Here is a 26,430-nt window from a genome sequence, read left to right on the forward strand (position 1 = left end):
TAGTTCTAAGTTCTAGGGGACTGCTGACCTCAGAAGTTAAGTCCCATAGTACTCAGAGCCATTTGAACCATTTTTGAACAAAAGACGCTCCTATGGAGGATTAAGTATACTAAAATAAAATCCATAACTGTATCTACAAGTCAATTACGCGTCAAATAGATAAAATAAAGTACGTACTTTACTGTCGGATGTTTGTATGTTGATAATCAGTCAATAAGGCAAAAAGAATAGATAACATTCCATTAGAATTTCAAAAATCACTATCGCAATTGCTAAAAAAAAAAAAAATGATATTACGCACGCTGGAGTGTAGAATGTGTGAGTCAGGCGATATACCATGTGACTTTTCGAAAAACATCATCCATACAATTCCGAAGATTGCAGGAGCCGATAAGTGCGAGAATTATCGCAAAGTCAGTTTAACAGCTCACGCATTCAAGCTACTAACAAGAATAATATACAGTAACATGGAAAAGAATATTGAGGATGTGTTATATGACGATAAGTTTGGCTTTAAGAAAGGTAAGGACACCAGAGAGGCAATTCTGACGTTGTGATGATGATGATGGAAGCAAGACTAAAGAAAAGTCAAGACACGTTCATAGGATTTGTCGACCTGGAAAATGCGTTCAACAGTGTCGAATGATGCAAGATGTTCGAAATTTTGAGAAATTTTTGGTAAGCTATATTGAAAGACGGTTAATATTCCCCCCATGAACCATGGACCTTGCCGTTGGTGGGGAGGCTTGCGTGCCTCAGCGATACAGATAGCCGTACCGTAGGTGCAACCACAACGGAGGGGTATCTGTTGAGAGGCCAGACAAACGTGTGGTTCCTGAAGAGGGGCAGCAGGCTTTTCAGTAGTTGCAAGGGCAACAGTCTGGATGATTGACTGATCTGGCCTTGTAACAATAACCAAAACGGCCTTGCTGTGCTGGTACTGCGAACGGCTGAAAGCAAGGGGAAACTACAGCCGTAATCTTTCCCGAGGGCATGCAGCTTTACTGTATGATTATATGATGATGGCGTCCTCTTGGGTAAAATATTCCGGAGGTAAAATAGTCCCCCATTCGGATCTCCGGGCGGGGACTACTCAAGAGGATGTCGTTATCAGGAGAAAGAAAACTGGCGTTCTACGGATCGGAGCGTGGAATGTCAGATCCCTTAATCGGGCAGGTAGGTTAGAAAATTTAAAAAGGGAAATGGATAGGTTGAAGTTAGATATAGTGGGAATTAGTGAAGTTCGGTGGCAGGAGGAACAAGACTTCTGGTCAGGTGACTACAGGGTTATAAACACAAAATCAAATAGGGGTAATGCAGGAGTAGGTTTAATAATGAATAGGAAAATAGGAATGCGGGTAAGCTACTACAAACAGCATAGTGAACGCATTATTTTGGCCAAGATAGATACGAAGCCCACACCTACTACAGTAGTACAAGTTTATATGCCAACTAGCTCAGCAGATGACGAAGAAATTGAAGAAATGTATGATGAAATAAAAGAAATTATTCAGCTTGTGAAGGGAGACGAAAATTTAATAGTCATGGGTGACTGGAATTCGAGTGTAGGAAAAGGGAGAGAAGGAAACATAGTAGGTGAATATGGATTGGGGGACAGAAATGAAAGAGGAAGCCGCCTTGTAGAATTTTGCACAGAGCACAACATAATCATAACTAACACTTGGTTTAAGAATCATGAAAGAAGGTTGTATACATGGAAGATCCCTGGAGATACTGAAAGGTATCAGATAGATTATATAATGGTAAGACAGAGATTTAGGAACCAGGTTTTAAATTGTAAGACATTTCCAGGGGCAGATGTGGACTCTGACCACAATCTATTGGTTATGACCTGTAGATTAAAACTGAAGAAACTGCAAAAAGGTGGGAATTTAAGGAGATGGGACTTGGATAAACTAAAAGAACCAGAGGTTGTACAGAGATTCAGGGAGAGCATAAGGGAGCAATTGACAGGAATGGGGGAAATAAATACAGTAGAAGAAGAATGGATAGCTTTGAGGGATGAAGTAGTGAAGGCAGCAGAGGATCAAGTAGGTAAAAAGACGAGGGCTAGTAGAAATCCTTGGGTAACAGAAGAAATACTGAATTTAATTGATGAAAGGAGAAAATATAAAAATGCAGTAAGTGAAACAGGCAAAAAGGAATACAAACGTCTCAAAAATTAGATCGACAGGAAGTGCAAAATGGCTAAGCAGGGATGGCTAGAGGACAAATGTAAGGATGTAGAGGCCTATCTCACTAGGGGTAAGATAGATACCGCCTACAGGAAAATTAAAGAGACCTTTGGAGATAAGAGAACGACTTGTATGAATATCAAGAGCTCAGATGGAAACCCAGTTCTAAACAAAGAAGGGAAAGCAGAAAGGTGGAAGGAGTATATAGAGGGTCTATACAAGGGCGATGTACTTGAGGACAATATTATGGAAATGGAAGAGGATGTAGATGAAGATGAAATGGGAGATATGATACTGCGTGAAGAGTTTGACAGAGCACTGAAAGACCTGAGTCGAAACAAGGCCCCCGGAGTAGACAATATTCCATTGGAACTACTGACGGCCGTGGGAGAGCCAGTCCTGACAAAACTCTACCATCTGGTGAGCAAGATGTATGAAACAGGCGAAATACCCTCAGACTTCAAGAAGAATATAATAATTCCAATCCCAAAGAAAGCAGGTGTTGACAGATGTGAAAATTACCGAACTATCAGCTTAATAAGTCACAGCTGCAAAATACTAACACGAATTCTTTACAGACGAATGGATAAACTAGTAGAAGCCAACCTCGGGGAAGATCAGTTTGGATTCCGTAGAAACACTGGAACACGTGAGGCAATACTGACCTTACGACTTATCTTAGAAGAAAGATTAAGGATAGGCAAACCTACCTTTCTAGCATTTGTAGACTTAGAGAAAGCTTTTGACAATGTTGACTGGAATACTCTCTTTCAAATTCTAAAGGTGGCAGGGGTAAAATACAGGGAGCGAAAGGCTATTTACAATTTGTACAGAAACCAGATGGCAGTTATAAGAGTCGAGGGACATGAAAGGGAAGCAGTGGTTGGGAAGGGAGTAAGACGGGGTTGTAGCCTCTCCCCGATGTTGTTCAATCTGTATATTGAGCAAGCAGTAAAGGAAACAAAAGAAAAATTAGGAGTAGGTATTAAAATTCATGGAGAAGAAATAAAAACTTTGAGGTTCGCCGATGACATTGTAATTCTGTCAGAGACAGCAAAGGACTTGGAAGAGCAGTTGAACGGAATGGACAGTGTCTTGAAAGGAGGATATAAGATGAACATCAACAAAAGCAAAACAAGGATAATGGAATGTAGTCTAATTAAGTCGGGTGATGCTGAGGGAATTAGATTAGGAAATGAGACACTTAAAGTAGTAAAGGAGTTTTGCTATTTGGGGAGCAAAATAACTGATGATGGTCGAAGTAGAGAGGATATAAAATGTAGGCTGGCAATGGCAAAGAAAGCGTTTCTGAAGAAGAGAAATTTGTTAACATCCAGTATTGATTTAACTGTAAGGAAGTCATTTCTGAAAGTATTTGTATGGAGTGTAGCCATGTATGGAAGTGAAACATGGACGATAAATAGTTTGGACAAGAAGAGAATAGAAGCTTTCGAAATGTGGTGCTACAGAAGAATGCTGAAGATTAGATGGGTAGATCACATAACTAATGAGGAAGTATTGAATAGGATTGGGGAGAAGAGAAGTTTGTGGCACAACTTGACCAGAAGAAGGGATCGGTTCGTAGGACATGTTCTGAGGCATCAAGGGATCACCAATTTGGTATTGGAGGGCAGCGTGGAGGGTAAAAATCGTAGATGGAGACCAAGAGATGAATACACTAAGCAGATTCAGAAGGATGTAGGTTGCAGTAGGTACTGGGAGATGAAGAGGCTTGCACAGGATAGAGTAGCATGGAGAGCTGCATCAAACCAGTCTCAGGACTGAAGACCACAACAACAAACAACAACATGTGATACAACGACAAGGGACAATAAGAGGCGAAGATCAAGAAAGAAGTGCCCGGATTAAAAAGGATTTAAGACAGGGATGTAATCTTTCGCGTCTAGTGTTCAACCTACGCATCGAAGAAGCAATGACGGAAATAAAAGAAAGGTACAAGAGTGGTATTAAAATTTAAAGTATATCAATGATAAGATTTGCTGATGACGTTGCTATCCTCAGTGAAAGTGAAGAGGAATTACAGGATCTGCTGAATGAAATGAACAGTGTAATGAGTAAATCGAAGAAAGTCAAAAGTAATGAGAAGCAGCAAAAATGAGAACAGTGAGAAACTTAACATCAGGGTTGGTGATCAGGAAGTAGACGAAGTTCAGGAATTCTACTACCGAGGCAGCATAACAACCAATGACAGACGGAGCTAGGAGGACACAAAAATCAGACTAGCACAGGCAAAGAAGGCATTCAAGGCGAAGAGAAGCCTGCAAGCACCAAACATAAGTCTTAATTTGAGGAATATATTTCTGAGAATGTATTTTTTCAGCACAGCATTGTATGGTACTGCGACATGGAATGTGGGAAAATCGGAACAGAAGATAATCGAAGGATTTGAGATGTGATTCCGCAGAAGAATGTTAAAAACAGGTATACTGACAAGGAATGAGCATGTTCTCTATAGAATCGGGGAGGAGAGGAGTGGATGGAAAACACTGACGAGAAAAAGGGACAGGATGATAGGGGATGCTTAAGAGACCAGGGAATAACATCTATGGTACTGCGGGGAGCTGTAGAGGGTAAAAACTGAGGAAGACAGAGATTGGAATACATCATCCACGAAATAACTGAAAACGTACATTATGTGATCAAAAGTATCGGGACACACCCAAAAAACATACGTTTTTCATATTAGGTGAATTGTGCTGCCACCTAGTGACAGGTATTCCATATCAGAGACCTCAGTAGACATTAGTCATCGTGAGTGAGCAGAACGAAGCGCTCGGCGGAACTCACGGACTTCGAATGTGGAGAGGTGATTTGGTGTCACTTGTGTCATAAGTCTATATGCGAGATTTCCACGCTCCTAAATATCTGTATGTCCGCACTCTCCAGTTTGATAGTGAAGTGGAAACGTGAAGGAACACGTACAGCACAAAAGCGTACAGGCCGACCGCGTCTGTTGACTGACAGACCGCCGACAGTTGAAGAGGGTCGTAATGCGTAATAGGCAGACTTCTATCCAGACCATCACATCGGAGTTCCAGACTGCATCGGGATCCACTGCAAGTACTATGACAGTTAGGTGGGAGGTGAGTGAACTTGGATTTAACGGTCCAGCGACTGCCCATAAGCCAGACATCACTCCGGTAAATGACAAACGGTGCCTCGCTTGGTGTAAGGAGCGTAAACATTGGACGATTGAACAGTAGAAAAATGTGTGGAGCGACGAATCACGGTACACAATGTTGCGATCCGATGGCAGGGTGTGGGTATGGCGAATGCCCGGTGAACGTCATCGGCCAGTGTGTGCAGTGCCAACAGTAAAATTCTGAGGCGGTGGTGTTATGGTGTGGTCGTGTTTTTCATGGAGGGGGCTCGCACCCCTTATTGTTTTGCGTGCCACTATCACAGCACAGGCCTACATTGATGTTTTACGCACCTTCTTGCTTCCACTATTGAACAGCAATTCGGGGACGGCGATTGCATCTTTCAACAGGATCGAGCACCTTTTCGTATTGCACGGCCTGTGGCGGAGTGATTACATGACACATGACAGTAACATCGATGTAATAGTCTGGTCTGCGCAGAGTCCTGACCTGAATCCTGTTTAACACTTTTGGGAGGTTTTGGAACGCCGACTTCGTGCGAGGACTCACCGACCCGCTTCGATACCTCTCCTTAGTGCAGTACTCGGTGAAGAATGGGCTGCCATTCCCCAAGAAACCTTCCAGCACCTGATTGAACGAATACCTGCGAGATCGGAAGCTGTCATCAAGGCTAAGGGTGGGGCAACACCATATTGAATTCCAGAATTACCTATGGAGGGCGCTACGAATCTGCAAGTCATTTTCAGATATGTGTCCTGATACTTTTGATCACATAGTGTAGGTTGCAAGTGTTACTCTGAGATGAAGAGGTTGGCGTAGGAGAGGAATTAGTTGAACACATTTGACACAGCAGTGAATGTGCTCCATCTTATGTATGTGACAACTCTTCCTCTTGCTGATGAAGTTATGGCTTTCATTTCAGTGTACTTAGAGTTGCATGTGAGTGTCTTTTTTGTTAGTTTACCTTCATGTTTTCAATGGCCACATGGAAATGTGCGACACATAGGGCTTTATAATTCACTTATCCAATGATCTGAAGATGACAATATAACTTTGCTGAAACTAGGAATCAGGATATGTATCAACTTCTGAAGTTTGCTAAAAAGGAATAATCTATGTTTCGACATAAGACTGCCTTTCCACTTTTTGAACAAGGAATCGGGATTGGACGACAAGTTACTCATTTGAACTTCTCAGTCCTTGCCTAGTGCGCGACAGGAGAAGTGATCTGTCGTTGTTTAATGGCATCTGGACGACGCAGCGACGAGATTTCGGACGAGGAGGCGCAGGCAGAGATCGACGACGACGACGAAGACGCAGGGGCGCCGGCAGGAGCTTGGGCGACGGTGACGGAAGTGGACGCGAAGCCGACGTCGGCGTCGGAGCGGCTCTCCTTCCTGTCGGGGGCGGCGGCGCGCGTGGCCAAGGTGTGGCACGCCGCCGCGTCCGGCAAGCGGCTGCCGCGCTTCCGCGACGCACGCACGCACAAGATAGCTAAGGCGGCGCGGCCGCCGGACACCGCCAGGGAGCTCGACCGTGAACGCGACAACGACCACGGTGAGCTGCCGCACCATACTACCTGCTACTTTTCATTTGTCCGAAGCAATGGCTAGCGCCACTGTTCTTTTTTTTTTTTTTTTTTTAAAAAAAAATCTTGAGTCCATTTTAATCAGCGTTAACTGAAGCCTGCTATACACACGATATACAAGGTACCAAAAAAATGTGTAAATACCGTAAGAAATACATGCTTGAACATAAACGTAGACGCTAGCTAAGCCTGCATGTTGCGCTGTTGAATTTGACTAAGAACGGCACCTGTGCAATGTCCGCAGTACGTTGCAAGCGTGAGTCGTGATCAGAACAGTGTTTTATGTAGCTGTTAGTCCATTATGTTGGAGCTAAGTGAATTCGAACGTGGGAAGATTGTTGGTGCTCCTATGGTGGGTACTTCCACGACCAATGGAGCCGAATCGAAGATTTATATCGCGTACGAGTAAGGCGAAAGAACGTCACCTGTTAAGTCACAAGGCGAACGAAAGTGTGTGTTGACAGACGGTCATTGAAGAGGACTGTAACGGAGAATAAGAGGATGACAGATGCAAAAGTCACTGCAGAGCTGAATGTCGCAGTCGCGAATCTTGTCAACACCTAATCAGTCAAAGCGAGGTCCAAAAATTGGGAATTACAGAACGAGCTGGAATTACAAAACCACTCATCAGTGGATTATGTGACTATATTGGCTGATCAGGTCCATCTCATGATACAATGACCGTTCCCCAACAGTGATGCTGTGTTCCAAGACGACAGAGCTCTTGTCCACACTGCTCGTGTCGTCTAGGACTGACTTTGTGAGAACGATGATGAATTGTCGCATCTTCCCTGGCCACCATGGTCACCACATCGCAATGTAATTTCCGTATTTTTGTTCGACTCCTGCAACTTGGTCCCTCTGTAGGGGATGCTGGGAGGTTAAGCAAGCGATAGACAGCTAGTTTACTAATATCCAGTTTTCAATTATCTTTCGGAGAATATGGTATCATAAGAGCTAAAAGTACCAAAAATAACAAGATATTTTAAGAATTACAAGCTTCATTTGCCAGAGGATACACTGTCTGCAACTTAATTTTAATACTGTTTGTTAAAGATTTTTGATAATGTTGGGTTTGAAACGTTGGAATTAAGTGGTAGCATTGTAACAAATTCTGTGTAGGACAAACTAGATGGAAATGATCAGACCTAAGGAGTATACCCACCAAGTAAACCAATCAGCCCTTGTCAGGTGTAGCATGATTTTACTTGTGATTTTTGGTATGTTCCTTCAGCATGCCTTTTTTGAAACCTCCCCAATTTGTACCTCTTTTGTCCGTCTCATTTCGTCAATTCCTTCTCTGTCTCCGTTACCCATCCTAGTCTACACCCACTCCCCCACCCCCTCCCCATCCTATATCCACCCCAGATTTGCTTTTGACCTTAGCCACATTTACTGTGTGCTAGTACAACTTTTATAAGCCTATTGTTCTGATAATAAGTCAACTGCTCCTTTCTTCGCCCCTTCCTATAGAAGCCACAGCCCACTTTTAATAATTTCTGGTTAATGTAATGGGCTGACAATCATCTTGTTTGAAGATAAATATTGTAGGCACTTTCAGATGTATTACAGGAATAATTAGTTATACAGAATGTGGCAAGTGTATAAATACACAGCTTATAAGACAACACTCTATGAATGAGTCCTGTGTTTCTTTTCTCTTCTGAAATTGTTTTTTTATAATAATTTTTTCGTTCCTTGTATATTAGTTGCAACAACCTTGGCACACTTTTACAAAAATTTTGAATCTAGTACTGGGTGTTAACAAATGTTAAGGCGCAGCATATTGCAGTAAACTATCATATAACCCCGCCCCCCCCTTTTTTTCTCTTAACCAGTTAGCTGTGTAAACATATCCAATGTTATAGTTGGTTGTGCCCTTACTGTCTGTTATGGTAGCTATAACTGATTAAAATAATAATTTTCTGCTTAGTGCTGCCATATGTGTGAAATCTGTTCTTATTTATTGTATTATTGTTCTGTTGACCCACTGCCCTCGCTGTAGGTTGTTAATGAGCAACATAACGAGTGCATTCTGTATATCACTTGTATATGTCTTCGTATCCCTACACTCCCTGCCCCACCTCCCCCGCGCCACTCTCCCCACCCCCCCCAGCCCAGTTTATATTTTAACACATTTCATTTTCCTTGATAAGCTCGTTGCGTTGCATAATATATTTCCCTGACCATTATATTTTTCAAACACAGCCCCTTTCAATCCCAGTCCCCCCTTCCATATCTGTACTACATGAAGTATCCAATTTTTTCTGTACATAAATGTCCAATTTATGTTGTAACCTTCATATAAAATCTGTAGCCCCCTCATATTCATATTTTATTTATGAGACAAGACTGTATAGGTTATAATATGATGTTTTATTATATATTTTCTTGACATTTGTTTACATAGGCTTAACTTTATAAGATTCCTGTTTGACAGTGTTAAAACGTTTTGCAATAGCTGCTTGACTACATTGTTAAAAGATCAGTGTGATACAAAATTGGTTAATTGTATATACGAATATTGCTTTGTTATGACAACGCTGTTTGACACCCCACTGTTTACACACTTTTTTGACTGATATCATTAAAAAACACAAGTTCTCTCACATACACTTATGCGTGACACATAACCTTAAACGAGTTTAACTCGTTGTTTTCTTATGTCCTTTTTATCAATTTGGCATTGCATGTTTTGTAAAGCTTTCCTTCACCACACATGTCGCTATATGTGTTTTTATGATTATGCTTTGCTGATGCCGTTTATTAAGTAAGTTTTTCGTGAAGGCACTTCACTGTTTACGTCGTTGTTAAGTAGATGTAGTCCAAAATGGCTCTGAGCACTATGGGACTCAACTGCTGAGGTCATTAGCCCCTAGAACTTAGAACTAGTTAAACCTAACCAACCTAAGGACATCACAAACATCCATACCCGAGGCAGGATTCGAACCTGCGACCGTAGCGGTCTTGCGGTTCCAGACTGCAGCGCCTTTAACCGCACGGCCACTTCGGCCGGCGATGTAGTCCAAAATATTCCAAAAACCTCACATTTGAGATGTATACATTATCGATGTTATAGCCACAAACACGTCGTTATGACCTTTTTCCACGATTCATAGCAAATTAATTTTCATCTTTGGTGTTAATTTTTTTTACATGTCCGCTACCTTTTTCTTCAGTTTGAAATGTATGTTCGTCTTGTGTGCGTCTCCTACAGATTAGTATCTTTTGGAGATTACTTACTGTAACACAAAATACGTTTTTCTACCTCCATCGTACTTGTTCACTTGAAAGTTGTAGTGGGAATCCAGTTCCACTTTGTAAACAATTTCTGCATTATTTAAAGCCATAATTTTTATTTTCTCAGTGTTGCGAACTGCACACTTTTTAGGTTTTGCCTGTCGATGAGGCTTCGGCTTGACGACAGCCTGCTGTTCGAAAGCGGTAGCATTGAGCATAAAAAAAACAGCTGATCGTAATCTACACTCCTGGAAATTGAAATAAGAACACCGTGAATTCATTGTCCCAGGAAGGGGAAACTTTATTGACACATTCCTGGGGTCAGATACATCACATGATCACACTGACAGAACCACAGGCACATAGACACAGGCAACAGAGCATGCACAATGTCGGCACTAGTACAGTGTATATCCACCTTTCGCAGCAATGCAGGCTGCTATTCTCCCATGGAGACGATCGTAGAGATGCTGGATGTAGTCCTGTGGAACGGCTTGCCATGCCATTTCCACCTGGCGCCTCAGTTGGACCAGCGTTCGTGCTGGACGTGCAGACCGCGTGAGACGACGCTTCATCCAGTCCCAAACATGCTCAATGGGGGACAGATCCGGAGATCTTGCTGGCCAGGGTAGTTGACTTACACCTTCTAGAGCACGTTGGGTGGCACGGGATACATGCGGACGTGCACTGTCCTGTTGGAACAGCAAGTTCCCTTGCCGGTCTATGAATGGTAGAACGATGGGTTCGATGACGGTTTGCATGTACCGTGCACTATTCAGTGTCCCCTCGACGATCACCAGTGGTGTACGGCCAGTGTAGGAGATCGCTCCCCACACCATGATGCCGGGTGTTGGCCCTGTGTGCCTCGGTCGTATGCAGTCCTGATTGTGGCGCTCACCCGCACGGCGCCAAACACGCATACGACCATCATTGGCACCAAGGCAGAAGCGACTCTCATCGCTGAAGACGACACGTCTCCATTCGTCCCTCCATTCACGCCTGTCGCGACACCACCGGAGGCGGGCTGCACGATGTTGGGGCGTGAGCGGAAGACGGCCTAACGGTGTGCGGGACCGTAGCCCAGCTTCATGGAGACGGTTGCGAATGGTCCTCGCCGATACCCCAGGAGCAACAGTGTCCCTAATTTGCTGGGAAGTGGCGGTGCGGTCCCCTAAGGCACTGCGTAGGATCCTACGGTCTTGGCGTGCATCCGTGCGTCGCTGCGGTCCGGTCCCAGGTCGACGGGCACGTGCTCCTTCCGCCGACCACTGGCGACAACATCGATGTACTGTGGAGACCTCACGCCCCACGTGTTGAGCAATTCGGCGGTACGTCCACCCGGCCTCCCGCATGCCCACTATACGCCCTCGCTCAAAGTCCGTCAACTGCACATACGGTTCACGTCCACGCTGTCGCGGCATGCTACCAGTGTTAAAGACTGCGATGGAGCTCCGTATGCCACGGCAAACTGGCTGACACTGACGGCGGTGGTGCACAAATGCTGCGCAGCTAGCGCCATTCGACGGCCAACACCGCGGTTCCTGGTGTGTCCGCTGTGCCGTGCGTGTGATCATTGCTTGTACAGCCCTCTCGCAGTGTCCGGAGCAAGTATGGTGGGTCTGACACACCGGTGTCAATGTGTTCTTTTTTCCATTTCCAGGAGTGTATAATAAAGTTTCACAATTATCTGACAGCTGTAAGGCCACTCCTTTTCACAGATATAATATTCAAGGATATGACATGAATGATCATTCGAAGCAAAGGAGACTAACAAATGTGGGCTTCAAAATGCTTACGTTAAGAGCTACGACACTGTCAAACAAATCTTCTCTTCTGCAACCTAGAAGGTGGATCGGTCATAGCACTTAAGGTATTGATTTTAGAGCCCATATTTACTGACTTCTTTGCTTCGAATGTTCGGTCCCGTCATAACCGTGATTCTTGAACTTTTCTACTGGGACACACCATATTATGCTTCTGATGTTTCCGACACCTGCGATGATCACTTAATTTTTGGGTCTACGGAGGAAAATATTGATCTAGTCTGTACAAAAATTTATTTTGTTATGACGTGTACACTGAAGAGCCAAAGAAACTGGTATATCTTCCTAATACCGTGTAGGGCCCCCGCGAGCACGCAGAAGAGCCGCATCACGACGTGGCATAGACTCTACTAATGTCTGAAGTAGTGCTGGATGGAGCTGACACAGTGAATCCTGCCGGTGGCCGAGCGGTTCTAGGCGCTACAGTCTGGAACCGAGCGACCACTATGGTCGCAGGTTCGAATCCTGTCTCGGGCATGGATGTGTGTAATATCCTTAGGTTAGTTAGGTTTAAATAGTTCTAGGGGACTGATGACCTCAGAAGTTAAGTCCCATAGTGCTCAGAGCCAATCCTGCAGGGCTGTCCATAAATCAGTAACAGTACGAAGGGGAGGAGATCTCTTCTGAACAGCACACTGCAAGACATTCCAGATATGCTCAATAATGTTCATATCCGGGGAGTTTGGTGGCTAGCGGAAGCATTTAAACTCAGAAGAGTCTTTCTGGAGCAACTCTATAGCAATTCTGGACTTGTAGGGTGTCGCATTGTCCTGCCGGAATTACTCAAGTCCGTCGGGATGCACAATGGACATGAATGGGTACAGGTGATCAGATAGGATGCCAACGTACGTATTACCTGATAGAATCGTTTCTAGATGTATCAGGGGTCCCATATCACTGCAACTGCACACGCTCCACACCATTACAGAGCCTCCATCAGCTTGAACAGTCCCCTATTTACATGCAGGGTAATTGGTTTCATGAGATTGTGTCCATACCCGTACATCCGCTCGATACAATTTGAAACGAGACTCGTCCGACCTGGCAACAGTCGAATATCGGTGTTGACGGGCCCAGGCGAGGCGTAAAGAGTTGTGTCGTACAGTCATCAAGGGTAATCACGTCATGTTGCGTTAAAAGGTTTGTACGTTGACACTTGTTGATGACTCAGCATTGAAATCTACAGCGGTTTGCAGAAGGATTGCACTTCTGTCACCTTGAACGATTCTCTTAATTCGTCGTTCGTCAAGTTCTTGCAGGATCTTTTTCCGGCCGCAGGAATGTAGGAAATCTGATGTTTTACCGGATTCCTGATATTCACGGTACACTAATGAAATGGTCTACGGGATACTCCCCACTTCATCGCTACCTCGGAGATGCAGTGTCCCATCGCTCGTGCGCTGACTATAATGCCACGTTGAAACTCAGTTAAATCTTGATAACCTGCCATTGCACCAAAAGTATCCGATCTAACAACTGCGGCAGACATTTGTTGCCTTATATAGGCGTTGCCGACCCCAGCCCCGTTTTCTGCCTGTTTACATATCTCCATATTTGAATACGCATGCCTATACCAGTTTCTATGGGGCTTCAGTGTAACACACAGATATAATCGGAAAAAATAACGGATTTGTATATTTATATTACATGAATCCTTTAAGTATTTATTTACATCTACAAATTAGTGTTATGGAAAGCATCCTTCCCTAGTTTATTTCCACAGTCCGTACCTCTATAGCTGATGTTATATTTAACGGTACGAAAAACTGTTGCTAGTTCACCTGTCCGATTTTTAATGTGATTTATGCCCAAATGTCGACAGTACTTCACTGTATTAATACTTATAACAGGGATCACTGACTAAATTCTCGGGAAAAACAGATTGTCAGCAATGGAGCGGGTAGGATAAAAAAACTGCTGTGAAACCAGATATCCCGTGAAAAACTGGAAAGTTGGTCACCCTAGGCAATACTGACCCTACGACTTAGCTTGGCAGATAGGTTAAGGAAAGACAAACTTATGCTCATAGCATTTGTAGGTAGACCTTCTCCTCGACTCATAGGCAGGGGGCCACGATAAGCTATGGGTACAATTCTGTAGAGTGTGATCTTCGTTTAAACTCCGTGCGCAAGGCTGGTACTCTAGACCTTCTCTGAATGACGCAGTTATCACACCCGGGCACAAACGACAGGCATCGGTTGTCTCAACGTTCACCTTAATGTGCCAATGGATGAACCTTCAGTGGTTACCGGAATAGCATCTTCATCATGCTGAATAAGCTCCCACAGGCAATGACTAAGTGGTCATGGCACTTCTTCCTAACTCTTGCTGCCACTTCTCTAAGGGGTACCATCATTCGTCATAGCACACTACACTTTTGCGTTTGCCTCCCTTAACATGGGACGCAGCACGTTTCACAACAGCTGAAAAGAATCTCACTGGCTCAGTTTCAGTTTCAGTGCAAGGCAGCACCTCGAAATTGTTAGTAACATCTTGAGACTACTTTCTATTGGGAAAGTAATCCTTACGTGTCGTATTCCATTCACAGTGAAGTGGAGGAGTAGTGACGGATCCTGTACTTCCTGTCGATGAGACAGTGTCTACAAGACAGGACACTTGAGGTACCATTGTTACCAGGAACATGCCTCTCAGTAGGCCTCCCAAAACATCCATGCACAGCAGCTTCCTACAGCGAGTCCAGGACGATTTACAACTACTAACGAATAGCAACTAACTCATTCCGTGTCCGAGAACAGTAGACACAGTTGGGCTGAAATTTTGCTGGTGCATTATTTTACAGAAAAATAAAGAAACAACTTTAATGTTCCTGATTCTCTTTTAATTTATGTGCTTGACATACTACAAGTATTACCAGTTGCCATTAAGAACGAAAGCGATTAAGAGCCAAAACAAGATAGCTATCACGATAACAGAAAAATTTGGTATAAAATGTATTGTTTCCCTAAAACAAATTGGGCAAGAGCGTTAATTTACGATTAATCAAGATAATATAATGCACTCCTGTTAAACGAGAAAACTTAATGTGGCACTACATGTTAGTTATTCACAGCAAGTGTAAAACACAAACGCCGATTTACTACGTAGTAACACTCGGACATAGGAAAATCATGAAACCGTATATTTCTTCACGTAGATAAGCACTGAAATTTGGAATCACCAGTTTATTTTTTTAAATACACCTATTTACAGTCTCCCTCCATAGCTGAGCAGTCAGTGCGGCAGAATGCCATGCGAGGGGTCCAGGTTCGATTCCTGGCCGGGTCGGAGATTTTCTCCGCTCAATCACTGGGCGTTGTGTTGTCTTCATCTTCATGTCATCCTCATCGATAAGCAAGTCTGCGAAATGGCATCTGGCGACCAGTCTATCCGACGGGAAACCTTAGCTACAGACACATTTAACGTACTAAATTTGTATAAAGCACATACCAAACACTCGCAAGCATTCGAAAATTCTCAAAAATATATTTTATTCACTTAAATATACAATGTAATCAAGGAGGGATTATTTTTGAGCGAGTTTTCTTTAAAGCACAATTACAATACGCAAATGACGATATGGCACGAGTTTCTCTTCGCACTCGCAAATGTTCGAAAATGTACGATATACTGTGATACTCACGGGTGATGATGCAAAAACGTTATTGGAAAAGACTCAAATCGTAAAATATTACATTGTAGAATTTTGAATGAAACCTGTGTGGCATAAGAGATGGCACACAAATGAAAATTCTAAGTCGGCTTATATACGTAAATAATCGTGCAAATTACACGGACTTTAGCCCTCTAGACTGGCGCGCCAAAGATGAAAACTGTATCTTCAATTTATCGCACTCACAATTGCGAAAATTGTGGAATCTTCCGCTTGGTGCGACTGTGGTGGCTCAGAAATGCGAGGCACTAGTAGCTCTTATAATGATGATCTCTCGTGGAAGTTTTATTTATGTTGACCTCAAGCGTCTAAAAGTTTTCAACATCACCGAGTATTAAAATAGACAGAGTTTTTATTGGCTTCATTGAAATTTCTCATAGACGGATCACACCTACAAGGGGTTATACTTACTTAAAATATTAAATCCAAAGTTTTGAGACCGCGAGTGACAGGAGCAAGAAATCGAACTCAGGCTAAATTGAGTTTGAGATAATCTATTTATTTATTTATTTTGAATTATCAGTCTTCTGACTGGTTTGATGTCACCCGCCACGAATTCCTCTCATATGTCAACCGCCTTATCTTAGAGTAGCACTTACAGCCTACGTCCTCAATTACTTGCTGGATGTATTCCAATTTTTGTCTTCCTTTACAGATTTTAGCCTCTACAGCTCCCTCTAGTACCATAGAAGTTATTCCATGATGTCTTAACAGATGTCCTATTGTCCTGTTCCTTCTTCTTCTCAGTGTTTTCCATATACTCCTTTCCTCGCCGAGGCTGCGGAGAACCTCCTCATTCCTTACCTCACCAGCCCACATAATTTTCAACATTCGCCGGCAGCAACGCGTCTCAAATGCATAGATTTTCTTTTATTCTGGTTTTCCCACAGTCTATGTTTCCCTACGATACAATGCTGAGCTCCAGATGTACATTCTCAGAAATTTATTCTTCAAAGGAAGTCTTATGGTTGATACTAGTAGATTTCTCTTGGCCATGAATGCCCTTTTGCGAGAGGTTGCTCCGTCCATCAGGGTTATTTTGCAGGCTAGTTAGCAGAGTTCCCTAACTTCATCTATTTCGTGACTATCAGTCCTGATATTAAGTTTCTCGTTGTTCTCATTTCACTATTTCTCATTACTTTTGTCTTTCTTCGATTTACTCTCAGTCCATATTCTGTAGTCATTAGACGGTTCAGCCCATTCAACAGATCCTGTAATTCATCTCCACTTTCATCGAGGATAGCAGTGTCATCAGCGAATCTTATCATTGATTTTCTTCCGTTATTGCTTCTTCGATGTAGAGATTGAACAGTGGGGGCGAAAGATTACATACCTGTCTTGCAACCTTTTTAATCCGAGCACTTCGTCCTTGATGTTCCAGTATTATTATTCCCTCTTGGTTCTTGTAGGTATTGTATGTCACCCGTATTTCTATACAGTGTACTCTTACTTTTCAGAGAATTTCGAACGTTTTGCCCCATTTGACACTATAGAAAGATTTTTCCAGGTCCTAAAGCCAAACTGACCGGTTTCTTACATAACCTCAATTTTATATTGTTCTTGTCAGCAACTTGGATACATAAGGCTAATTCTATAAATTTTTCATTCAGCCATTTCCCCTTACCTTTCCAGCACTTTCCTTTTATTTCATCCCCAAGTGAATTTCATTTCTGTATTCCTATGTTTCCCTGAACATTTTTCTACTTCGTTCTTTTGTCGATCACCTGAAGTACCGGTTTTACCCACGGTTTGCTCGGAATTACCATCCTTGTATCTATGGCTTTCTTGCCAACTTCCGTGACTCCCCTCTTTGGAGATACCTATTCCTCTTTAAGTGAACTACCTACTGAGCTGTTCATTATCGGAGTATCTATAGTCACAAAGAACTTCATGCGTATCTCTTCATTCATAAGTACTTCCGTATTCCCACCTTTTTGCGCATTGATTCCTCCTGATTAGTCTCTTAAAATTCAACCTGTCCTTCATCATTGATAAATTGCAATCCGAGTCTGTATCTTTTCCTGGATACGCCTTACAGTCCAATACCTGACTTCGGAATCTCTGTCTGACCATAACGTAATATAACTAGAATCATCCCGTAACTGCCGGCACTTTCCAAGTGTACCTCCTCTTCTTGTTATTCTTGAACTGAGTATTCCCTAATACTGGCTGAACTCACTTAGTCTTTCTCCTCTCTCATTCCTAGTACCATCCCATATTCGCCTGTAACTCTTTTCTTCCACTTCTTTCCCTACAACAGCACTCCATTCCCACATGACTGTTACATTTTCATCTCGCTTTACGTAATGAATTACCCCTTCAGTATTCTCGTACACTTTCTCTGTCTCTTCATCATCTGATACATAATGAACAAGACGGAATGTCAAGAACGATTGTTCAGGTATGAGATTTGGAGATGGTCTTTTGCCCTTTTAGTTCAATGTACATATCGATAAAACGTGACTGAAATGAAAGAAAATTTACGATGAAAGAATGTTAGTGATAAGTTTCGCTGATGACATTGCTGTCGTCAGTGACAGTGAAGAAGAACTGTAGGACCTGTAGAATAGAAATGTGGACTGAAAGTAAACCGAAGTAAGAGAAAAGTAAATAGGCATAGCAGAAGTAAGATTAGCAATAAAATGAATAAAAAAATTGTGGACCACGAAGCAGACGAAGTGAAGGAATTATACCACTCTGAAAAAAAATACATGTCGAATGGAACAAGAACATAAAAAGCGTACTAGAATTGGTAAAGAGGGCATCTTGATGAAAATAACTTTACTTCGGCCTTAATCTGAAGAAATTTCTACAAATGCCCACAACAATGTAGAATGGAGCACAGCATTGTATACAGGACGAATCATGAGTTGAGTGAAAACCGGAAAGAATCGAAGCGTTTGAGATGTGATGTTATAGAAGGATGCTGAATAATAGGTAGACGTAAGATAAGAAATGAGATTCTCTAAAGAATCGGCGGGTAGAGCGAGATATGGGAAACACCGATAGGAGCCAGGGACAGAATGATAGGACATGTGCTAAGACATCAAGGAATAACTTCCGCGGTACTTGGGGGAGCTGCAGAGGATAAGAACTTTAGGGAAAGAAGGAGAGTGAATGTGTCCAACAAATAATGGGGCAAGTTGGGTGCAAGTGATAATCTGAGATTAAAAGGTTGGCATAGAAGAGTTACTCATGGCGGGCCCCATCAAAGCAGATAGAAAACTAGTGATCACCGTCAGAAAATTTCGTTTAATGGACTACTCAGAATATTGGTACGTCGCATGACCGTGTGTCATTTGGAACAGATTTGTTGAGAAAAAATGTAGAGAACATTGAAACTTGAGGTTAAAAACTGTTACTATTTCAAAATTTTCTTTCATAAGTAATGTGTAACAAGAAACCTAAACCTGTTCGTAATAGTTAAGCTACCCTGTCATTGCTAATAACGAATGCATTCTACTGACGTGAGCGCTACCTGCTAACGAGTCTGTTGCGTAAATATTAACGAACTAAATAGTAAAAATGGACATGGAGGTTACAGCTGGGTCTCTCTAACGAAATCTAAAAGACCTTAGAATGAAAACAAATAGAACAGAGTAGTTATTTTAATATAATTTAGACCGTGAAAATCTTCCATTTTTGCAGAATCTCGAAAGAACACGGACCGAAAACAATGCAAGACCAAGAAGAAATTGCGCGTCATAAATTAAAGTTGGTAGGCGTGTTTCTACATCTGAAAGATGATGTCTGTTCAGATTTCCCGCCAGTCGCATAAGAGTGGCGCTAGTAGCGCCACTATGAGGATGAAAATCAGGTGTTCTTTAAATACATTCCGTAACCGTCAAGAGCGTTAGTTACCTTTGAGACCGGACGTGGTGAGCTGAAGTTAGTTTAGAATGCATTTAAGACGACAGCTCTGTGAGCTTCAACGAGGTCGTGTCAAACAGCTAAGAGAATCTTGATGTTTCTTCCGTGATATTGCACAAAGGCATTCCTGGAATATGTACCTGATTGCCGGCAGCAGTGGTCACGAGAATGCACTGTCGCAAGAAGACCAGGCTGCGGACGCCCAGGTGGCACTACTGAGAAGAAAGACGATCGCGTTCGGTATACTCTGGCGCATCCTACTGGATCTGCAGCAGCAGTTTGAGCTGCTACAGATCAGTTACTTCAAGGACAGCTCCGAGCCAGACGCCCAGTAGCGTGCATTCCACAGACCCCACACCATCCCAATTTACTACTTTAGTGGTGTCAAGGGAGAGCACATTGGAGGCCAGAGTTGTGTTTTGTGATGAATGCTGTACTGTCTCATTGCCAGTAATGACCGTGTGTTGGTTAGAAAGAGGCCAGTTGGGGGCCTGCAACCAGCCTTTCTACCTACCTGCGTGCTAGGCGCACTGTATCTATACCTTGATTGAGTTATGGTCTGGGGAGCAGTTTCGTATGACAGCAGGAGCAGGAGCACGCCCCTTCACTGCAAGTCTGTATATGAATCTGGTGATTCGAGTTGTTGCGCTGCCATTCATGAACAGCATCTAAGCGATGTTTTCCTACAGGATGGCTCTTGGCCACATACCTCTGTTGTAACCCAAAATGTTCCACAGAGTGTCGTCATGTTGCCGTGCCCTGTTAGATCATCAGATCTGTCTCGAATCGAGCACACACTGCACATCAAAGGACCTCAATTCCAGAGTCATCCACATACAGTATCAACAGTCGCAAAACTCACCGACCAAGTGCAACAGGCAACTATGTATATGAATCTGGTGATTCGAGTTGTTGTGCTGCCATTCATGAACAGCATCTAAGCGATTTTTCCTGCAGGATGGCTCTTGGCCACATACCTCTGTTGTAACCCAAAATGTTCTACAGAGTATCGTCATGTTGCCTTGCCCTGTTAGATCATGAGATCTGTCTCCAATCGAGCAAAAACTGCACATCAAAGGACCACAATTCCAGCGTTATCCACATACAGTGTCAACAGTCGGAGAATTGACCGACCAAGTGGAACAGGCATGGAAGTCCATCCCAAAAACTGACATCTGGCACCTGTACAACACAACGCATGCACGTCTGCAAGTCTGCATTCAACATTCTGAGGGTTACACCGGTTATTAATGAACCAGCATTTCACATTTAGAACGCTTGTCTCGCAGTTACAGTGATCCTGCAATATTCATCACTTAAATGTGTTACCTATAAAAAGTATCCCAGAAATTTCAATACACTACATTAATTACTTTTTGGGGTAGCGATTTTTTTTCATCAGAACATTTTGTGTAACGAATCGTTAATCAAGTGCTGTACTTAGGAAATGTTAGATTAAGAACAGTGATAAGTTGGCGTGGCACACAGCGAGCGTGTACGTGTTGGACGACCCGCTGGTGGTGGAGGGCTACGCGGCGCCAGCAGGCGCGGCTGCGGGGGTGGTGTCCGGACACGCGGGCCCGCTGCCAGCCGACGACGACGACCCGATGCTGCTGCAGGGCCACGCCCACCACGCCGCCACCGCTTACCTGGAGGCGGGCGTCGAGCCGGACCTCGAGCTGCTCTATGTGCGCCACCGCCTCCAGAAACTCGACTTCTACTTCGAGTTCCTCAAGGTCATGTCTGAGGACTGCCGACAGCGCATGCTCTGCGAGGTGTCCAAGGAGCCGTCACGTTTCTACCCTCTCAGCAGTGTCCTCGAGGATGCTACGAGGTCAGCATTGCGACTTTTATTTTCTGTTATTTGGTTATCCCTGCATAAGGAAGCTTGTGAACATGAGTGAGTTACAATAGGCTAATACACTACTGCCCATTAAAATTGCTACACCAAGAAGAAATGCAGATCATAAACGAGTATTTATTGGACAAATATATTATACTAGAACTAACATGTGATTACATTTTCAAGCAGTTTGGGTACATAGATCCAGAGAAATCAGTACCCAGATCAACCACCTCTGGCCGTAATAACGGTCTTGATACGCCTGGGCATTGAGTCAAACTGAGCTTGGACGGTGTGTACAGGTACATCTGCCCATGCAGCTTCAACACGATACCACAGTTCATCAACAGTAGTGACTGGCGTATTGTGATGAGTCAGTTGCTAGGCCACCATTGACCAGACGTTTTCAGTTGGTGTGAGATCTGTAGAATGTGCTGGCCAGGGCAGCAATCGAACAATTTCTCTGTCCAGAAAGGCCCGTACAGGACCTGCAACGTGCGGTCGTGCATTATCCTGCCGAAATGTAGAGTTTCGCAGGGATCGAATGAAGGGTAGAGCCACGGGTCGTAACATGTAACGTCCACTGTTCAAAGTGCCGTCAATGTGAACAAAAGGTGACCGAGATGTGTAACAAATGGCACACCATACCATCACGCCGGGTGATCGGCCAGTATGGCGATGAGGACTACACGCTTCCAATGTGCGTTCACCGCGATGATGCCAAACACGGATGCGACCATCATTATGCTGTAAAGAGAACCTGAATTCATCCGAAAAAATTACGTTTTGTCATTCGTGCACCCAGGTTCATCGTTGAATACACCATCGCAGGCTCTCCTGTCTGTGATGCAGCGTCAAGGGTAATCGCAGCCATGGTCTCCGAGCTGATAGTCCATGCTGCTGCAAACGTCGTCGAACTGTTCGTGCAGGTGGTTGTCGTCTTGCAAACGTCCCAATCTGTTGACTCAGGGATCGTGACGTGGCTGCACGATCCGTTACAGCCATGCGGAGAAGATGCCTTTCACCTCGACTGTAGGTGATAAGAGGCCGTTGTGATCCAGCACGGCGTTCCGTATTACCCTCCTGAACCCACCGATTCCATATTCTGCTAACAGTCATTAGATCTCGACCAACGAGCAGCAATGTCGCGATACGATAAATCGCAATCGCGATAGGCTACAATCCGACCTTTATCAAAGTCGGAAATGTGATGGTACGCATTTCTACTCCTTACACGAGGTATCACAACAACGTTTCACCAGGCAACGCCGGTCAGCTGCTGTTTGTGTATGAGAAATCGGTTGGAAACTTTCCTCTTGTCAGCACGTTGTAGGTGTCGCCACTGGCGCCAACCTTTTGTGAATGCTCTGAAAAGCTAATCATTTGCATGTCACAGCATCTTCTTCCTGTCGGTTAAATTTCGCGTCTGTGGTACGTCATCTTCGTAGTGTAGCAATTTTAATGGCCAGTAGTGTATCTTTCCATTAATATTACAGCATTTTAGTGGCAGATTAGAAATATGTAGTCGAATTTTTCCCTACGTTACAGTTCGTCAGCAAGCACTATTAAATTCGTGATTCGTAGCAGGACAGTTTTAGGTACACTGAAATATCTTAACACAAAATGTTACATTGTTTTTTATGAGACGTACTAGCTGTTCTAGGCCACGCGTTGCTGGGGCGCATTCTCGTTAAGTGGAAAAGAAAGAAAAGCGAACGTACACATTTCTAATACACATTTCTAATACTGACATAAAACCTGATCTCCTTCTCCCCCTGTCTTTGTCCATCTCCTCCTTCCCCTCTCTTTGTCCATCTACTCCTCCTTGCGCCTCTCTCTATCAGCTCCTCCCCCTCTCTCTGTCCTCCTTCTCTCTTCTTTCTCTGTCTCCTCCTGCTATCACATTCTCTCGCTCTTTCTATTCATGTCCTCGTCCCCCTTTCTATGTCCATCTTCTCCTACCCCTCTCTCTGTATCTCCTCCTGCCCACTTTCTCTGTCCAGCTCCTCCTTTCTTTCCTTCATCCCTCTGTCCATCTCCTCTTCCTCCAGCTCTCTGACCTTGAGACTTGTTTGCTGTTATTGCAAATTCAGATTCTTTAACAATACACTGTCCGATCAGGCCTTTAACGCCCAACGGTGCTGACCGGCCACAGTGTCATCCTCATCTCATAGGCGGCACAAGATGCGGATACGGAGAGGCATGTTGTCAGCATACCGCTCTCCCGGCAGTTGTCAGTTTTCGTGACTGGAGATTCTGTAGTTGTATTCTAATAATAAACTGAAAAGCCATAAGCAGGGCTTTGCTGTTTGCTATATTAAAGTATATAGCCTGTGTCTGCCCGGAAGTTCATTAGAGTATTTAGTTAAAATATGAAGTAATTCGGCCAAGAACTTTTGGAAACTTTTAGTGAGGAAAGCAGAATGAATACTGAGGTTTCTCACTTTCCCGTCAGAGTCGTTTACAGAGAAACATACTCGCCTTTTTGTGTTCCGACAAGACCATTTTTCCGTTGCTTCTCTTCTTTTCCCTGTTACAGCAAGGTGTGCTGCTTATACAAAAGACGAAATCAGTAGGTGAGCGAAATTTTGGCAGTTTATTTATTCATTTCGTTACATTTATATACTTTGACAGATATAAGAAACAAATATGTGTCCATAAAAATAGTTAACACAAAATCTTTTGCTTTATGCTTTTTCTGGATACGTTGCTCATCGATCGCAGTTTATCAGAAACACCCGGCTTCTGATTTGTATCTTAAAGAGCAAAAATGTTATTAGAAGTATTATACTGAATTTGCAATCTTTTCAGTTTTGTATAATTTTTGGCAGTTACTGTAAGTTCTTTTCAGGCGCGCTTAGACCATTTTTAACACATTTCTGTCACTGCAGTACCACTTTGGGCATATGTTATAGGCGTGGAGTTCACATTAGACAGAGATAGCGCGTCATAGATTTTTATTGGTGAAAAAATGCTGACTAAAACCATAGTTTGCTGATATCTGAACCCTTGGGAAGACCATAGATTCCTTGTCGTGCCTTCACTATGTCAGTTGAAACTACATTTACCCCTCAAGCCGAATACTACGTGCATAAGTGCAGTAAGTTTTAGCATCTGGAGATCGGTAACAGATAATGATATTTAAAAAGTTTCAAGGATTCCTGAGAACATCATCATAAGAACATATGGCAAAATTTCGACTATTTGCTATAAATTATAGAAGTGTCCATCCGCACAACTGTTACTTTTGGTACAAAAATCATGTTTTTCGCGTGTATCTTGATAACGGATATATTTTATCCATAACCGGAGAATGGCGGCTCTAGATGAATGTAAGAGTGTACGGTTAAAATTTGAGTCTTTTGCTGTGATTAGTTATTTAGATAATTGCAGACGGAGGGTCAAGAACAGCTAAAACCGAATTTTGGCGGTTTTGTGGATAGGTAAGGTAACTTTGAACCTCTAGATCTCGTTAACGGATAATGGTATTGACAAAAAGTTTCAAAATTCCCCGATATTGTCATCTACAGAATATATGGTAAAAATTTTGATGATCTACCATGAACAGAAATTATAGGAAAGACCATCCTCATAGTTTGTATTTTTCATAGGCAGAAATCATGCTTTTTGCGGGTTTCCTCAGGAACCGCCCGTGACAAATGGTGCTTTTATAAGCCGTCTAAGGTCCACTATTGACCACACCTAATGCAAAACAACCTACTGAACTGCTCAATTTTGCTGGGCTGAAGGAAGTGCGTAATGGTTAAATTTTTGTCCTGTGCTGTAGGATAGCAGCAGAATGTCCGTTATTCCGCTAGATATACAAATAGTCGCTAGGGCAAGGGCTATCCAAAACACTCGATATTTTATCGCTGTGATCAATGAAACACAAGATATGACTGAGTATCGCGTTTTGGAATTTATTGGTATACTGCATTCTCTTGCAAGAATCAATAGACGCTTGCATATTTTTATCCAGAGTCTAGAACCATGTCCACTTTTCCAACGTTTGTACAATTTTATTATTCTACTCAGCTTCGCAGCCGGATGCCCTAGCTGATTCCAGAGCCTTCAAGGTAACCTAAGGGAGGGAAGTCTTGTGCGCAATATGTCTGCGAATGGTGTAAACTTTGTTCTGTGTAACTTCCTGGCAGATTAAAACTGTGTGTCCGACCGAGACTCGAACTCGGGACCTTTGCCTTTCGCGGGCAAGTGCTCTACCATCTGAGCTACCGAAGCACGACTCACGTCCGGTACTCACAGCTTTACTTCTGCCAGTACCTTGTCTCCTACCTTCCAAACTTTACAGAAGCTCTCCTGCGAACCCTGCAGAACTAGCACTCCTGAAAGAAAGGATATTGCGGAGACATGGCTTAGCCACAGCCTGGGGGATGTTTCCAGAAAGAGATTTCCACTCTGCAGCGGAGTGTGCGCTGATATGAAACTTCTGTAAAGTTTGGAAGGTAGGAGACGAGGTACTGCCAGAAGTAAAGCTGTGAGTACCGGCCGTGAGTCGTGCTTCGGTAGCTCAGATGGTAGAGCACTTGCCCGCGAAAGGCAAAGGTCCCGAGTTCGAGTCTCGGTCGGGCACACAGTTTTAATCTGCCAGGAAGTTTCATATCAGCGCACACTCTGCTGCAGAGTGGATATCTCATTTTGTTCTGTGTGTTTACTCATTTTATCTTTTTGCGTATTGTCTTTAATTTGGGGACCAGGTTAGCATTTGAACAAATGAAGGCAAGAAACCGTCAAAAACTCACGGGCATGTGTCCGGTTTTGTAGCCCGTGATCCTCAATACGCTGCATGGTGTTGATCCGAATCTCTATCAGTACCCTATCTTCAAATCTAGCGCGCTAGGCATTAGGCTATACGAGCAGGTCAAGCTTCAAATTTCCCAATAGTAGTTTATTTCATTTAGTATAGTATAGTTCTCGTCTCCAATTTGAAACCGCTCCCTGACGTAGCCTATTTTTCCTTGTCTCGTGTAATCTCTTCGCAAGACCGTCCTATTGACTCGTGTAATATAGATACGCCGGTGCAGAACCCGAAAAAATATGTTTCTTTCATGATTAATGCTA

General features: G+C 43.3%; 1 protein-coding gene across 1 annotated transcript in view; it reads left to right on the forward strand.

Annotated features, from left to right (window-relative positions):
- LOC126473702 (uncharacterized) overlaps positions 1-26,430 on the forward strand; it is a 109,824-nt gene that overhangs the window by 59,305 nt on the left and 24,089 nt on the right. The window contains exons 3-4 of the mRNA XM_050100942.1: positions 6,579-6,874; positions 20,997-21,342. Of these exons, the coding sequence (XP_049956899.1) occupies positions 6,579-6,874; positions 20,997-21,342 (642 nt within the window). The remainder of the gene's footprint in view (positions 1-6,578; positions 6,875-20,996; positions 21,343-26,430) is intronic.

Source organism: Schistocerca serialis, chromosome 4, assembly GCF_023864345.2.
Source record: "Schistocerca serialis cubense isolate TAMUIC-IGC-003099 chromosome 4, iqSchSeri2.2, whole genome shotgun sequence".
In the NCBI taxonomy this organism is placed as follows: Eukaryota; Metazoa; Arthropoda; class Insecta; order Orthoptera; family Acrididae; genus Schistocerca; species Schistocerca serialis.